We start from the raw sequence: 16,886 nt of genomic DNA, 5'->3' as shown, positions 1-16,886 counted from the left end.
CTCGGCACAGTATATATATAGGTAGGGTTCTTATAAAGGGGAGAGGGGGTAAGACAGGTGGGTGAGGCAATGACCGAATGTAGTTTTAGTGGCGAGGGTGTAGAATTGAGAATAAAGGGGTGCTATGCACACGGCAGTGTGTCAGCCGGCATGTGAGCGGCTGTGTACACCGCACCCTTCTATTATCTCCTTCACTGGAGGTCAGCGGGCTATCATCTCTCTGAAAAATATAATAGAAAGAGTGGCAGAAAACAGTGCTCGTGAGAAATAAAAAGAAAAAAAAGAACATTACTGAAATAGAATAAATATATAAATATAAGAAAAAAAAAGAGAAAGAAAGAGCAGGGAAGAAAATACACTAAGCAACCAAATGCAAATAACTAAGTATTGTTGCCTATAGCTTGAAATTTAGCATAGTGAATAGGTTCTAAAGCTGCCTTTGAAATGTTTTTGCCTATTGGTTGCAGTGTCTTGAACTTATGGATAAGGTATGAATCTCTGTATTTTCTTTCTCGTTCAGAACGGTAATTTGAGTGTAAGATGTGAAGTTTAAGTTCACCAAAGTTATGACCTGGTTGGTTGAAATGCTTGGCAATGGCTTCGGGAAGCTTTTTAGTTGTGTCCGTGCGATGTCAGTTTAACTCGATGTTCATTGATAGTGCTGTTTCACTGATATATTGTTTCTTATAGAAGGAACATTCAAGCATATACAGTCGAACCCACTTATCACAATATTCAAGTGCCACGAAAATTCCTTTGTTATAACCGATAATTGTTATAACCGGGTTGCATGAAAAAATCCAAATAGGGGGATGGCAGAGCTGATATGAGAAAATTTTGTAGGCAGGGAGGCCAGTGCCTCTCCCCACCACCTTCCTCCACCCAGCTGCTCATTGTGCTGACTTGTTTAACGGCTTCCCGGGCACTCCGATCACGTGTAACAAGCCGCAGTTGTTGGCGTTAAAGAATGGCACTGCTATAGCAACTACAGAGAGGTGCCATGGGTGGAAAGCAATATGCGAGCACCGTCGAGGCATCACTTTGGTGGCCCCAAAAGGGGCCTTTTAAAAATATCGAGAAGATGGCCGCGGCAGCCTGTCAGCTTGAGAAATCCAGAAGAAACGTTGAGCAGAGATCACCACAAGTATCTCACCACGTACTTCTCACTGGTTTGCATGAGAACAGCCTATGTCCATCAGCCACGCATGCTTTACGCGAAGCTTGCCGAAATCCTTCGCCAAGGCATCCAAGCGCTTCACGTAGTGCAGCGGAAGGTTCCTCGCAAAAACGAAGCCTTGGAGGGGACTTGATCATGCCGGGCCTTCTGTGAGGACACCGTTGAGACAGCCTGCCCTACCGCGTCATCGCTGCCGTTGTCACTCTCGCTATCCGATGCAAGCATGCTCACAATGATCATCTCATCAGTTAGAAGCACTTAGTTTCCAAATCTATAGCCGTGCGCTTTCTTTTCAGCGGCAACGTCATGCATTGCCTGTGATGAGCTGGCGGATCAGCCATCTTCAGTTTCGGCGGCGGTATTTAGACAATCCACGTCGACTTATTATTTGCCTTTAGTGTCCCTTTAACATAAGTGGGCGCTGTTCATGGAAAGCCTTCAGTTGTTTTTTTCTTGGCCACATTTAGTTCGCACACCCAGTACCTATTTAATGGTGGTTTCTGAGAAACCTGTATGGGATTCCTTTGTAGCTTCATGCTACAGTCAGATGGAAGACAATTTTTCCCTGTCAAGAATGTTGCTCTCCTTGTGGGTTTCCGCAGAACTGATCTACCTTAACATAATAGTGTTCTGCAAAGTCAAATAAGGAACACCCTTCCTTCATATGCCTATATTTCACTCATATTGACCTTTACCAAGCTGCTCCAAAACATGTATTTACTGCTCCAAGATGGACAATTCATGCTCCAAACTTGCTTCAAAGTGCCAAATTTGCTGCTCCCAGAGCTGCTCCAAAACTTCCTTGGCCGCTTCCATGCTTTTTCTCTCACCCTCGCACACTTTCACTCCCACCTAAAGCACACAGTGCATGGAGCGTGATAGAACCTTATCGCACTTGGACTTCATACGGAATATGATACAGCTCCACTTCTTGTCGCATGGCGTGCGAGTTGAGAGGTGCATGTGCAAATAGCCACTTGGAATTCAATCATTTGACCATATGTGTCCGCGGAAGTTTCCATTTATTGTTTCAACATTCCTTTGCAGCAGCAGTGAAATTTTGTTATATTAAAATGGCACACAAACACACTTTTTTATATTGAGATACTAAATATATGGTGTTCTATGGACAAGAGGTTATGCAAAGTTAAATACTTCGTTATATCGAGAATTTAATTATATTGAAGTTTGGTATACCGAGGTTTAATTGTATATCCATGATCAACTGTACTGATTAGCAGATTACTATGTTTAATGCCAGATAAATCCCCTCTTTTGCTAATGGAAGATTGGCAGGCCAGGAAGCAACAAAGGTGGGAAAGATGGTTAATGATGTCACCTTGGTATTCCTGAAAAAGCTGGCTCTACTTTCACATATGGTAAAAGCAAGTGACCAGCAATAGTTCTTTCTTTATTGACTGTTTAAACTAAACCTTGCGTACGAAGGTGTAGTTTTTCTACAGATGAGTGGCCACAGTCTGAAAAGGTGAAATCTAGGACACCACAAGGTTATCTTATTGCTGCTGTAGTTTAAGATAATAATAAAATAATAAAACTATTGCTACCGATAACAGCACTTTGTCCCATCACTCTTGTCAGTCTTTAAGCACACTGGTGCACTGTATATGGATTACACACTAGGCCCAATCACATGTCTTGGTTGTAGTTTAGGCACAAGTGCAATTACAAAAGTAGGCACCACCTCTATTGCATTTTTCCTGGGTTAAAGGAAAAATTGTCATCCCCCCGATTTTAGCATGAAGCTACAAAGGAAACCCATATGGGTTTCTCAGAAAGAAAGCTTCGCAGTTGAGGAAAAATTAGTCCTGGTCTAGGATTTGAACCCAGCACCAACGCCTTTCCGGGGCACTCGCTCTACCATCTGAGCTAAGCAGGATGCTAGCAGATGGCAGCGCAAGAGCAAATTAATATACAACTTGAAGCACAGGGACTCTGAATATGGAAAATCAGTTCTGTGGAATCTGACAAGGTGGAAGATGGGTTGTGAAAGGAAAAATTGTCATCCACCCGGTTATAGCACAAAGCTACAAAGTAAATCCATATGGATTTCTCAGAAAGGAAGCTTTGCAGTTGAGATAAAATTCTAGCTTCGTGCTACAATCAGGCGGATGACAATTCTATTTCTTTTTTTTCATTAACCTTCCTCCACCTTGCAGGATTTCGCAGAACTGATTTGCCAATTTTCGTTGATAAAAAAGTTTTTTTTTATTGGACAAACACAAAAGGAGTTGCAAAATAGTAATGTATTACATTTGATGTCCCTCAAGAAAGTGACAAGGAAACAGAAATATTAAGGTGATTTAATACTCTTCATTGCAGAGAGCCAGCATCTGGCAGTGGTGGGGGAGAAGTTTTGGTCACTGTGGCAATTTGTTCAAGCATGGCTGTGCATGCAGTGACATAATTGTGCCATTTTTTGTGCAGACTCATCTGATTTGCCGAGTGCCCGCCTACAGAAACCAGGATGTGGGGCACCTCGTGGTGGTGCATTTGGTGGTGACCAGTGGGGGAAGGGCCAGTGAGCCCCACCCATTCACCTATATGCCCCTGGCAGGTAGGCCTTGGACCTCCATTTTCGTGGGGATTGGCGAAGGCATGCCCCCAGCGCAGCAGTGGGATGGCATTGCCACATAGGTCTCTGCTGTGTTGTACGTGGTTGGGTTGGGCATCTCTTTGTGCCGTGAATACATAGGGGGGGCAGCAGTCTGGCTTGATCTCCACAATAAAAATAGGCCGATTTATCAGGAAGACTTCTAAATATATATATATATATATATATTTGTTTTTCATTCCATCACCACCTTTTGGTTGGTGGAGGCTGTCAGAACCAAATTTTGTAGCTTTAGCCTACAGTTTAATTATTTCTTGTGAATTTGCAGTCAGAATGCACCAGACAATAATGCTTGAGTTCCCACAAACTTAGGCATAATATATTGTCTTACTGAATGGCAGTGAGGCTTGGGGTTTGTAGCTTTTACATGTCTTTGAAGTCGTTTTCTTCCAGAAGCAAAAGTGAGCTGCCTTTGAGTTCTGCTAAAGCATCAAGGCACTGGGAATAATCATATCTTATGCCTTATTAGACTTGTACAGTACTAGCTAAGTTCAAAAGCATTACGAAAACTAGGTAAGGAATCATGGCCGAAAAAACAGAAAGCTAAGTACATGTTTCTCATATTTTAAAGGTTCCTTACATGCCAGCTTGGTTAAGTGGCAAAATTTGTAAAAGTTGAACGCCTAGTATGCTTTTGAATGTTTGTGTGCATGTGTATTGTGCTAGTACTTTATAATCGAACATTTCTTGCCTTCAGTGGCAGTTGTCACGTAAAACCCCAGAATTCAGTTCCTTCAGTGGCAACTGCAGTTTATTTTTTAAGAAGCCATGTGGCATGTGCACAGAAAACTTGAAAAGGGCAGTTATACCAAAGGAATGATTGTGCATCCATATTCAATTGTACCAGGTCTGATTGATGGCTTATGTTTCTAAAGAAATGCTTTGATTATTCCACTCTAGGAGCAGTGTTATACTAATCTGACATTTTTTTTTAGTTGTATAAAAACATTAGGCACAAAGTGAAGTAGTGCTAGTACATACACTTTATGTTCAACTGAACAAGAATGTGGTATTAGCAATCAGCATCACTGGAAGAGGTCAATGACCCGACTGCTGTTCCTAAAATGAAGTGTGAGGTTTGGGTATCATAGTTTTGCATGAACTTTTAAACATAAACAAAGTGTAGATAAATCGGCTCATTTCATTCTGCCAGCTTTAGGAGAAAATAATAATTTTCATAGGAAAATACATACACATACTTGTAGTCCCAAACACTTTCAGCTTTGATTGCATAAACATCACGTTTAACTTTAGGCTGCAAATAGATTTTGAGCTTTGAAAGTTAAGCACTTAAGGTAGGTGAACCTCGTGTTTTACTGTAGTCACCTGCTTTCAATCATTTTTCGAAGATACACCTGTTGCTGCCTCTGAAGCATCATAGGCTTACCAGCAGTTGCTCTCTGCCTCTCTGTGTTTTTATATTTTTTTCCTCTCTGTTTTCATGTATAGACACACACAGGTACACATCAGGCTGGCATTGTAGGCAAACAAATGTGTGACCTGTTGTTTTGTTAAATTGATGTGCCTTTGTTGCTGTGGGACAGCATGTTGAAGGTCTGGTTCTGCTGTAGACAGCTTTTCTCCAGCTCCAGAGGGGCAGCAACTTTCTGCTCTTCTGTGCAGTTCGGAGAATTGTAGCTTCTTCTTGTTTTTGTTTTTCTTGAGTTTTTTTTTTTACTTTGTACTCTTTGCTCCTATGTTTGGTGTGCCTGATGGTATGCTGAGGTGTGCGCATGTGCCCATTGCGTGAGTGTGAGAGTGCAAGGTGTGCAGCTGTGCAGGGCCCAGGCAGTGTCCCTTCCTTCCTGCTCATGTGCTGTTGGCGCAGGGCAGCTCCTCTTCCTAGCACTGTCTTCTTTCTTGGTGCCTGTTGTCTCATTCTCTGAAGCTGGTGTGGCTGCTGATGAATGTGTGGTAGTGTGTGCGCCAGGGCAACACTTTCAGATTGAAAGCTACTTACCTGGTCAAGGAAGAAAAGGCTGAATAAAGCAGTCTTGTCACTTAAAGGAAAAAAAACATAGGGAAAAGAGACAACAGCATGTGAGAGTGCATGCAACATTTGGTTATAATTGGCTTATTGCAGAGACCATTATTGTTTGAAGCCCTTGTTGAAGTCAAGCTGAAGCCTTGTGGAGCCTTTCACTCTGAAATGAGCACAATGTGTGAATCTGTTTAGGTGCTTCAAAAATGGCTTTAATCTACTTTGCCATTGTTTTCCATGTGCAGTGTCATGCACTGTATTCTTTGGGGCATAAGTAACTCAGTTGACCTAGTTTTTGTGTATTTGTTCTTTCGGTTACTTTGCAGTTAATTTTGGGCAGCTTTGCTTCTGTTTTTCCTCCCCTTGCTGGTACAGGTTGTGGGGAAGGGATTGGAATAGTGAGGCCTAGTAGCTCACATGTAGTTGGTATGGTTTAGAGATGGGGTTAGTTTCTGAACATTGGCAAGATTCATGCTTGCTTGGCTGCACGTGGATAAATTTTGATCTGCTATACTAGTATGGTGGCAAGAAAAAAGGGGGAGGAGGATAAAAAAATTGGACACTCGGAAACTCTGGTTTATCAGAGGTAGCTTGCTATCTTACCTTTAGGAACATGCAGTTTATGGTAATAATGTTTTTACATTTGGCTTCCAAACCCAATGCAGTCAGTGAAAAATGCTATCTTGCACTGTTGCCTTTATGTTTTCGGAAGCTTGCTGCAGTTTTGCAGTATTATGTGGATCATTCATCATATTGGTGCTAGAATTTATTCTAGCCCAAGAAAAACTATGTCCTGAATAGTACCTTGCTCATGATGCAGCACAATTTTAGGGAAGGACAAACCACTTTTGAAGCACATGTCTGAATGTGGTGTGCGTGTGGCATGGGTGTGTGTGTGTGCGTGTGTGCAAGTTAACTGGGTAGTTGGATTGGCTTGCCATTATTTGAACTAGCACTGCAAATGTTTACCATCTTCACTGCAGCAATGCCTCAGGTGCAGAAAGCATAGGAAATGTTGCCCATTAGCAAATCTTGCATAAGAATGTGAGCGACTCTTATGCTCAAAGGAAAGAAAGATGACCGAAGCACATTGTCTGCTCCTTGCTCCACACCTGGATTGCAGTAAAGATGTGGTCATTTGCAGCATTTTTCACACGCCGAACAAGTACAAAAGGGCCAAGGTTTCCAAGATTGAAATTCAAAAGCAAGGAGGGGTCAGTGTGAACTCGGTGCTGAACATCACAGGGCTGTTTCTGGAGGCCAGCCTTCAGCATGCTTGACCCTAGTGTGAGCGTGCCATGTTTTTGATATGTGCTTCATTGAACTGACGAGTTGCGAAAAAAAAAAAAAAAATGTGGCACTGGAGAGCGAGAGAAAACTGTTGTGTTGTTCCTCCCCATTTCTCAGACTGCAGGTTAAAGGAATGAGCGCCCTCCCTGGGGTTATCGGTGTGTTGTGCAAAGGGTGTGATCGCTCACACCTTCCCTGCCTGGGCGGCTCCTCCTCCTCCTACACTCTCTCTGCCATGACAGAGGTTTTTCTCGACACTTTTTGCATATACCCATTAAGCGTTTGCATTGACTGTGCCTTTATGCATTTGGACATTCACATAAGCTGCAGTGACAGCACAGAGTAACTGCAACTGTGCACTGCGTCTTAGGCACCACTGGCTGCCCAGCCTGCCTGTAGCCTTTCTTACCATTGACAGCCTTTTTAAGCTTGCGTTTCTTTAGTGCTGCCAGCACTGCTGTGGGTGGGACTGTGAGTACCATTATTTTACTTCGAGCTGGGAATAGCTGCAGGTATGGGAGCAGAGTGAGATAAATAAATGTGCATGCTTGTGTAAATTTTTGTTCAGCTGTACTTTATCTATTACTCTTTATCTGCGACGACTGAGCAGAGCATGCAGCAATAATAAGGCTGTCCAACATCAAAATTTTGAAATATTCAAACCTTTAGCAGAAGAATGATCCTAACTGCCTAAATTTTAATACCACTTAGAGCTCCAGCTTTTCATAAACGACACCCTTTGCTGTTAACTCATGCATGTGGTAAGTACAACATTTTGCCAGCTCGTTCACTCAGCGAAGCCCCACACTCATTTCTTCCTGGGTGTTCTTGTGTAAATTTCTTTTTGTGTGTGTTATGTTTGTGACTAGTTATGCACAAGTGCCTACTCTTCTTGTAGTTGTCATTCATTAAATATACTGCCTCAAGTCCCACCCGTGTACAGCACTAAATTAATCATCAATTTCAGTCATGCATAAGAACAAAACTGAGCACATTTGATACATGTGTACACTGCCATACCCCGCATTGTCACTTCAGTGGTCTGTTCAACTTTACAAGTGTTTTAGTGCTTGCAACACCACCTGCCTCTTTAGTAAAAGTGTTGACTTTGTACCTCAATCTTCAGCACATCATATGCCACATTGTTTAACACTTCTTGGTCCAATGATTCCTGTAGGAGCTACAACGCTTTACAACAAATATCCGGCATGGAGAAAGACAAACGGCACAACCAATCGTAGAAATTTGAGCGTCAGGTACTCTAATTACATAACTTGTCAATTTGGTGCCACAGTTTAAAGGGGTTCTCCTCAATATTTGGCAGATGTCCATGCGTCACATAAACCTGAGGTTAGGCTTCTGTGCAGTATTTTAGGAGCATGCTATCTACGGCACACCACTTGCATGGGGTGGCACAAGAATGGTCTTCAAACATTTTGTGGCCATAATTCACCCCATTATGATAGTGAACTAACAATTTCAAAGAACCATACGCTGCCTTCAATACCTTGATTTGTTTGTGAGAAAAGCCTTTACTTTGATATGTTGACAACACTGCACTAAGATTATTTTTTTGTATTACTTCTTTTTTTAGGGTGGGGGGGGGGGGGGGTCTTCTCTCGTTCAGGTGCACTAAATGGTCTTCTCTCGTTCAGATGCACTAAATATAAATTGCTCACTTCAATGATAAAATTGAGACCAGAAAGTGTTAAAAGTTCTTGCAGACAATGCTAGTAGTGCTGCATGTCCTAAGCTCATTTTTCATTGGTCCTGTTTCATGTCAGCATTAGCCATTTAGGAAAAGAATCAAATTACTTTCTGTATGTTATTGAAGGGTAGTGCATGTCATTTTCTATCACCCTTAATGTTCAAAGGAACTCCGCATGACTTCAAATTGCTAAGTGTAGCTGTTGAGCCAAACGAGAACAAGGTGAAAGCGGGAGCCAACGTTTCGACAAGTGGACTTGTCTTTTTCAAGACGACATATGCCTTCTTCAGCACAGTATATATAGGTAGGGTCCTTCTAAAATGGAGAGGGAGTAAGGCGGCGGGTGGGTGAGGCAACGACCAAGTCTGTTAGCAGCAAGGGTGTAGAATTGAAAAGAAAGGTGTGCTATTCAACGTCAGTGAAGGAATGTGAGGTAGCGCCGTGTGCCAGCTGATTGATGTACATGTGTGTGTCTTCCCCCCGTCATCATTATCCAGGCCCCTTCCACAAAAAAGCACATGGGCGGCTGACATATGGCACTACCTCATATTCCTCCACCGACATTGAATAGCACACCTTTCTTTTCAATTCTCGCTGCTAACACAGCTTCGGTCGTTGCCTTGTCCACCCACCTTACCCTCTCTCCCCTTTATAACCCTTCCTATATGTACTGTGCTGAGGAAAGTACACATTGCCTTGAAAAAGACAAGTCCACTTGTCGAAACATTGGCTGCCATTTTTACCTTATTCTCAGTTTGCTCATTGTCTTGAATTTCCATCTCCTGCCTTCCAAGTGTAGCTGTGTTACACAACATTTAGGAGCCTCTTTAGGTTTAAGGGTACAGATAGCTATTTGAATGTCTGTGTTAAATATCTTACAGAACTTCCAGCTTTACTTTTGACACCATTATTGTACAAGAAAAGCATGTGATTTAAGGATAGATGTGAAAAGTAGTCTTCAGTGGCACCAGTTCATAAACACCATTTTGCATTTAAAAAAATATTTTGCATAATGTACTAGTCTAGTGAAAGGCAGTAAATTCTTACTGCCAGCATTGCAAAGTCATATTATGTATAAACCTGAAAACCTTGTGATCTAGCCTTGTTTTTGTTTGTAAGTGACTTGGTTTAAATTGTCAGACGTCTGCGAGTTTGGCTTATTCTTTGCAATCTGCATTACAACTTGGAAGTACATGCTTTTCTGATGTTTCCTTTTTGCAAATGCTACATGGCATTTTTTTTTTCTTTTATGTGTTTTTTCTGTTACCCTGTGAAAGTGACTTTTGTTAACTCTTGTTGCAATGCCTCTTTACAGGTGGCTTGGTTGGTGCTGGTTGACAAACTGACTGCCACGTATATGTCATTTATGGAGTGCCTACTTAGGCTTACTACACTTCCTCTGGGGCACATGCTGGGTGGGAAGGGGATTTGGTGTCGCAGGCTTTGGTGCAGTGTGACTGAGTTCACCTCGGGGACGAGCAGTCTGAAATAATTGGCGTGTCACAGGACCATTTGCCTTGTGCCTGGTCCCTTCACCCCATGCTCTCTGGCTGTATTGTCATGCAGAATGTGCCTGGTGCCTGTCTCCTCCCCGATTTCTTGAGAGTGACACACAGCCGTGTTAAGCGTGACTTTGTGTGGCTCCTGAGACTGTGTGCTTGACTGGTGTGCAAGGTGGTGTGTGAATGTTATACGCCAGGTTGTTGTGATTTCTTTATATATTTTTTTCTCCTCTCTGTCTCTCTCTTGCCAGGTGCTTTTAAGGATTTGAATGTTGAATAACGAAGTCTGTCTGGGCGCTTGGTATGCACTTGGCATGCACTGAGAGTACTATCTTACATTGTAGCAGAATGTTCAAAAATTGATTGAAGACGCATTTCTGCAAACAGTTGCTTTACTTGCTAATGTGTCAACCCTTTTGCGTAAGGCTGAAGTCTTTACAACTTTGGCAGGATTATGTAAATGTACTGAGTTTTGCTGCACCGTAAAAAGCCCACGTCGTAAATTTTAAGTTCTGTAATTTTGAAAATGAGACTTGAACATCAAGGTGGCCAATGTACCAGAAAGGTCATGGAATTGTAACAAATTTTTGTTCCCATACTATTTGGCATAAAGAGTCCATGTATGCTTCAAATGCGTGGCTACACAGGAAGCAAATTCAGTCATTTCCGCATTCACTTCATTCCTTACATGATAGTTTATAGATAGTTTATATCATTTTGCTGATCCATCATAATCATCACATGGCCAGAGCACTGTGCTTGTAAACTTATGGTCATTCATTCACCACCTTATTGCTGTGTGCACATTTCACGGTGTGGAATGCACAAAACACCAAACTTACATAGTTCAGCCTACATTAGTAAATGTTATCTGTGGGCAAAACCAGGTGCTGCACACTTTTCTGATGTTGATACACTACATGTTCTTTCGTATGCGAGATTACTGCTCTAATATTTTTGCTCATGCTTTCATGAGAAACATGGGTAACGTTATGGGAAACTCATTGTGGGTAGATTAGTGTTTCCATAATCTCGATAGGGTACAATAATTTTCTTTTTTTTCATTTAGAACATACTGCAGTCCAATGACCAAGCAAGGGTAGCATAATACAAGGAAAACTAACAAGTAAATTCAAACAATATACAAAAATAGGGGTAGTGAAGACATGGTTCAGTAGTAGAGCATACCATAGTAACTACTATATACAGTGAAGTCATGCAACACAGCAAAGCACAAGTATCATACATTCATATGCAATGTGATATTGGCAGCCATCATAGTTTGAATACTGTGGTAATGAACAAAAAGATACATAATTTCAACAAAATTTCATCAATGAACAGTTACTTGTTGGTTGCAGAGTGCATTCATTGTCAATGATCACTGCATTTTCTCAAGCACCATCCATTGTCTTCAGTGTCGTATACCCATAGACATATTGTAGTGCCTCAAACATTGCGATAGCTGCTACTGTGACACTTATGTTTTGGTAAAGTGTCCCATTATGAAATGATAGAGGAGTGCAGATAATTATGGTAAAGAAAATGCTGAATATTACGGATATTTATTTAAGAAAAAAAAACACTGTTTTTGTTTATTGTTGCTACACAACTGAGAACACATACGATGCAGCCTAGCAAACTTGCTCATGACTAGCATAGTCATTAAACATTGATTTCCAGAGCAATGTTTATTTATTTGAGGGTGGCTTGTGTTGTCAGAATATTTAGGCCTATTAATAAGCTCAGGTTTGAATGTTGGACAGTGACTGGTTTGGTAATAGTAGTTTTAGTTATTACAGTTGGCTATGATTTATTTTATTATGTTGGTATGTCTAGAACACGATCAATTTTCTTGCTTGCCAATACAACCTTGTACCATGACTGGTCAATGATGACAGCTGGTAGATATTGTGATGTGGACATTTTACTGTGTGCAAAAGTTTAATGGCATAGTGGTAGCAGCTTCAATCTTGGCCTGTAGATTTCTAGTGCAGTGTTTTTTTCTTGACATAATGAAATCTCAGTGCATGGCTTGTGCAGAACGAATGAGCGCATGAATGAATGTGCTTGGCTCTGAGTGGCTGGTTGATGAGCATGAACGTGCGTGTGGGCGTGCCTGAGTGCAGATGTGATGGCTCAAAGGTTGCGGCACACTTACTGTGATTTCAAGCTGCCACCATGCTGAGGACAAGGGGAACATAACAAAGAGCTTTGTCAGTGAATTGTGTAAAAAGTGCTGCTGCACACTTTAGTATGCCCCTCATACCTTTGACATGGTGGCAGGGGACATGTTTGATGTTATCTCTCATTGGGTAGCCTTTAAATCTATCGGATTTTAATGTGCTGTTCTTTCTTCCATTAATCTTTTTTTTTCTGTCTCCTATTTTTTTGCCATTTGGCTTTGCTTTTAATTTTTCTGTCCAGTTCGGAGGTAGTGTGTAACCGGTCTCTGTTTAATTGTAGGCGGAGGCCAAATATCTGCAGGACCATTGAGTGCCACAAAGGCGAAACCAAATGCTAATGCTGCAACTGGTAAGTATATGAATGGCGGCGCATTGCCTTAATTGTAGCATTAAATAACTTTCTCTTCATTTCTGCATCCCTTTGAAGATGGAGTGAACCAACAAACACACATTTCCATCATGGTATTTTCAGAGTGGTCTAGAATCAAGTGTAATGTAATGTAACCATATTTATTAGTCTTCAAGAGGTGTATGTTTTGACTAGACATGTGGAAAATGCATTTTTGAGGTTCAGTTCATTAATGGGTTCAGTTGTGACCAGGTACAGACGTAGAACTTCGTAGTGTGACATCTTCTTTTGAGATCTGCAGCCTACACCAGTTTCGCAATGTTGAGGAGCAAATACTTTCTAATTGTTACTTGTACTTCATCGCTTCCTGTACAAAGAGCGTTGCAAGGCCTCGTCTGGACAAGGCCCACAGGAGTATAGGAGAGAAAATGGAAATGTCACCGGTCTTTAAAATAAAGATAGCATGGGGCCTGCATTGGTCCAAGAGCTAATAACAACTCAACAACCAACGTGTAATTCTTGGAAGAAGAGGAAGAAGGTTTTTTTTGGCATGTATCAAGCTCCTAAAAACTATGCAAAGCAAAAATTGACACAAAGCCAAGGTCTATAACCGATCTCGCCTAGATATTGAAACTATCAATTAGTCAACCTTGGATGAGATCAAATTTTAAAGAAACTTGTACCAGCTGCAGCTGTGAGAAATACACTCCATATTTAATAGAGTATTTAAAGTTCCTTTAACGGTTTGATCATTTTTGCAAGTTTTCTGCAATTCAAGTGTGCTCCTGCATAGTCATCCACAACTGCGTAATACATATACCTGTAATTCACATACGTGACAACTTTTGATCATCAAATTACAAGCACATGTTTCTTTGAATAATTGAGGTTTGTTTAGGCATACTTGGCCTAAACAAAAGCATGTATGATTTTTTTGCAAGAGTTCCTGAACTACACATGACAGAAATTTTGTTGTTTACTAGCACTTCTAAAGAGACACCTTGCACAAAACTCCCCCTTCCCCCTAAAAAAAAATATTGACAGTCAAGTAGTTGTTTTTCATGAACTAAGCTCTTACTCTGTGCTAATTTCTGCACTGTCCCATCATTTCTCACTCTGCCTTTGAAGCACTCTTAGTCTTCTCAGGCAGCCGCCGTGGTGGTGTAGTGGCTAAAGCATTGCGCTGCTAAGCCCTAGGGCAGGAGATTTAACCCGTTGAGGGCCAGTCATCATCATTTCATCATTTATTGTCCCTTAAGGACCCCTTTCAGGGTTGGAATGCATCATGTAACCGCACAAAAACAAGGGACAAAGAAGGAACACACAAGACAGGCGCGGATTTGCTTTTGCCCCCCCCCCCCCCCCCTATGTAATACCCTTTCAGGGTATTACATAGGGGGGGGGGGCAAAAGCATCAAGAAACACTATGGTCATTATTATACAATGGTTAACCCATTTGTACAAAGGCAAACAAAACTCAGTATACATACTAGTAGACGATGGGCAAGAAAAATGAAAAAACAAAATAAGGTACGAATTGGAAGTAAAAATGGCAACACAACCGGCAATAAAAAAAAAAAGTTAGACGTTAGAGTAACTGCATAGTAGTGGTAGGTTAAAGGCTTAAAAAACATGACAATAGGTGTCTAAATTTATCTGGATTACTTTCATTTATTATGCTGTTGGGTAGTGCGTTCCACAAGTCAATAGCAGTAGGTAAGAAAGAGTTGTTGAAGGCATTAGAGGAACCATGGAGACGTTGTAGACATAAATATACGGCGCCATGAAAAAGTCCAAAATGGTCAATGGCGTATATTTACAGCGCCATCTGTACGTTTAAGACCTGCTATGTGGGAATACAGGGAATTTTTTTCTCATGCATCTATATACTATCACTCGCGCATTGGCGCGTGCGGGCGCGCGGGCATCGGTTTGTGTTTTGTTCTGCAGGTGGTTTCGGCTTCTTGCACTCGCAAAACTGATGGCTGTCTCGTTACTTATTGCTCAAAGGACGACCGCCTGTTTCTCTCGCTCGTTTAATGCTCACAGGTGTGCGCATACGAAGTATGCTGCCATGCATGTGTTTTCTTTACTTTTTTTTTTTTTTAGACTCGCGAAAACTAATTGCCTCTGGTTGGCGATAAGATGAAGATTAGCGGAAGTTTGTCACACATTTTGCTTTTCTGATGGGCACACAACCACAGTTTTCTTGAGTGCGATCGCCTACGCGGTTCGATTACGCTATGGACGTAAATATTAGTGTAAGAGCAGGGACATTTTACATTTGTGAAATATTGTCGTGTGTGCATCTTCTAAGACTTATGTGTATAACAATGCATCAAAGCTTTAATTCTTATAAGTTTACTTCCTTTTTTTTTTGTTATTCATGAATAAACAGTACATATTGCCACTAGGTGTCACGAGCCAGCGCTGAAAAAGAAGTTGGGACTGGAACGCGCGCTCAGCAAGAGACGGGCGCTGGCGTAAAAGAAGTAGAAGCTGAGGACGCCGGCTTGAATTTATTGCACACCGTCTTGTACAACTGTCTGCCTCGCCGACGCCAGGCACATCTTACATTGTCTTTTTCGTGACAACATATACCAACACAACATATTTTTTTTTCTCACTTTACAGTCGCCCTAGAAAAATTATGGTAAATTTTTTTCGAAATAGGTCCTTCAAACGAATTGGAATCTGCAATAAAAAATTCGACCCTGGGTCCATATGGTCCATATGAGTGTTTCAGGTCCATACGAGTGTTTGTGCAATCCTACATACCTGCTCATCCTTATATTCTGTAGAATCCGTGTATTCTTGTCTACCGTTTCCGTGTAAGGGCCACATCGCTGAATTTATCTCTGCCGTATTAACTCATACATTGAACAGAGTCACACAATGAATGCACTCTAACTTTGCTCTTGAAAATTAGGATATTTTTCCTCCTTGTAATAAACACGCCTTCAGCTTTGGTCCCATGCAGTTGCATTAACTAACAGCTGTGCTTTAGTTTCCCAGTTCACTCGCTCTGGCTTGTGATAGAGCATGCCACTGAGAGCCATCTCCTAGTGGAAAAATTAATGCTTTCCGCTGCAGTGCTAGTGCAACAGCCAATCAAAATGAACTGTAGACAGTCGTGCAGCTCGAAGCGAGCGAAACAGTGCACCGTATATTATCCCACTTTTTAAAGAGACACTTTGTTTGCCTACCTCTCCGCAATGTAGCATGTTGTCAGAGTGGGGGTTTTTGATCAAAGACGGTGGTTGTCTCGCCGAGTAGAAGCTGTCGCTTGTGAAAATACGACCACTTTTACATGGTTTTGCATCTTTAGGCACTGGAAGCATTGGTGTACACTGCCAGTGGCAATTATAATGCTGTGCCAGGCTATCTTGGCACAGTGTCGGGGATGCTTTCGGCTGTCTACATTGTAACCTCCAGTGGCAAGTCATGCGAAACCTCATGGAGGTGATAGTTTCACCAAAAGTGATCGCTCAAAAATAGTGCCCATAAATAAAACTTGTCTGTGATCTGCAAGATATGGCACAGTGGCCAATGATCTTTACAGGGCGTGTTTGTCGCCAAATGCCACTGTGCATTTCTTATTGTGATGCACCATTTTGTTTTGCCAGCTCATTAAAACTTTGTTTACACCTAGTCACACAGCGTGTGGGATATACACGATAATTGTTTTTTTCCTATTTTGAAGGCAGCTATTTTGTGAGTGTTGTCTGTTGCTTTCTTTTTCACCTGTCTTGTATGTCGCTGTGGGTGACAGGCTGTGAATTCAGTTAACAGTTAGTTTTAAGTCAAAGGCCTTGGAGTATGCAGTGGAGCATTGTAACTGGGCTGCTAGAAGGCATTTCGGTGTTGACAAAGTCCACATGTGCTACTGGTGGAAACAGCTCAACAAGCTGCTCACCAAAATTTGGATATGTCGCACCTTCCAACATTTTTTTAGATAATTATCCACGCTTTAGATGCAACTGTCTTACCTAAGCATATACCTAGTCATTCACAGCCGTGTGGCCCTTGCTATACTGTACATATGTACTATCGGCTCTGTG

The 16,886-nt window shown here is 41.6% G+C and overlaps 1 protein-coding gene across 4 annotated transcripts in view; it reads left to right on the top strand.

Moving 5' to 3' along the window:
- Window positions 1–16,886, top strand: part of LOC142565267 (uncharacterized) — a 111,868-nt gene that overhangs the window by 80,952 nt on the left and 14,030 nt on the right. For all 4 annotated transcript variants that reach the window (XM_075676248.1, XM_075676247.1, XM_075676250.1 and 1 more), the window contains 2 exons: window positions 3,623–3,752; window positions 12,757–12,825. In XM_075676248.1, the coding sequence (XP_075532363.1) occupies window positions 3,623–3,752; window positions 12,757–12,825 (199 nt within the window). The remainder of the gene's footprint in view (window positions 1–3,622; window positions 3,753–12,756; window positions 12,826–16,886) is intronic.

This window comes from Dermacentor variabilis, chromosome 1, assembly GCF_050947875.1.
Source record: "Dermacentor variabilis isolate Ectoservices chromosome 1, ASM5094787v1, whole genome shotgun sequence".
In the NCBI taxonomy this organism is placed as follows: domain Eukaryota; kingdom Metazoa; phylum Arthropoda; class Arachnida; order Ixodida; family Ixodidae; genus Dermacentor; species Dermacentor variabilis.
This window is presented reverse-complemented; position numbering and strand designations above follow the sequence as displayed.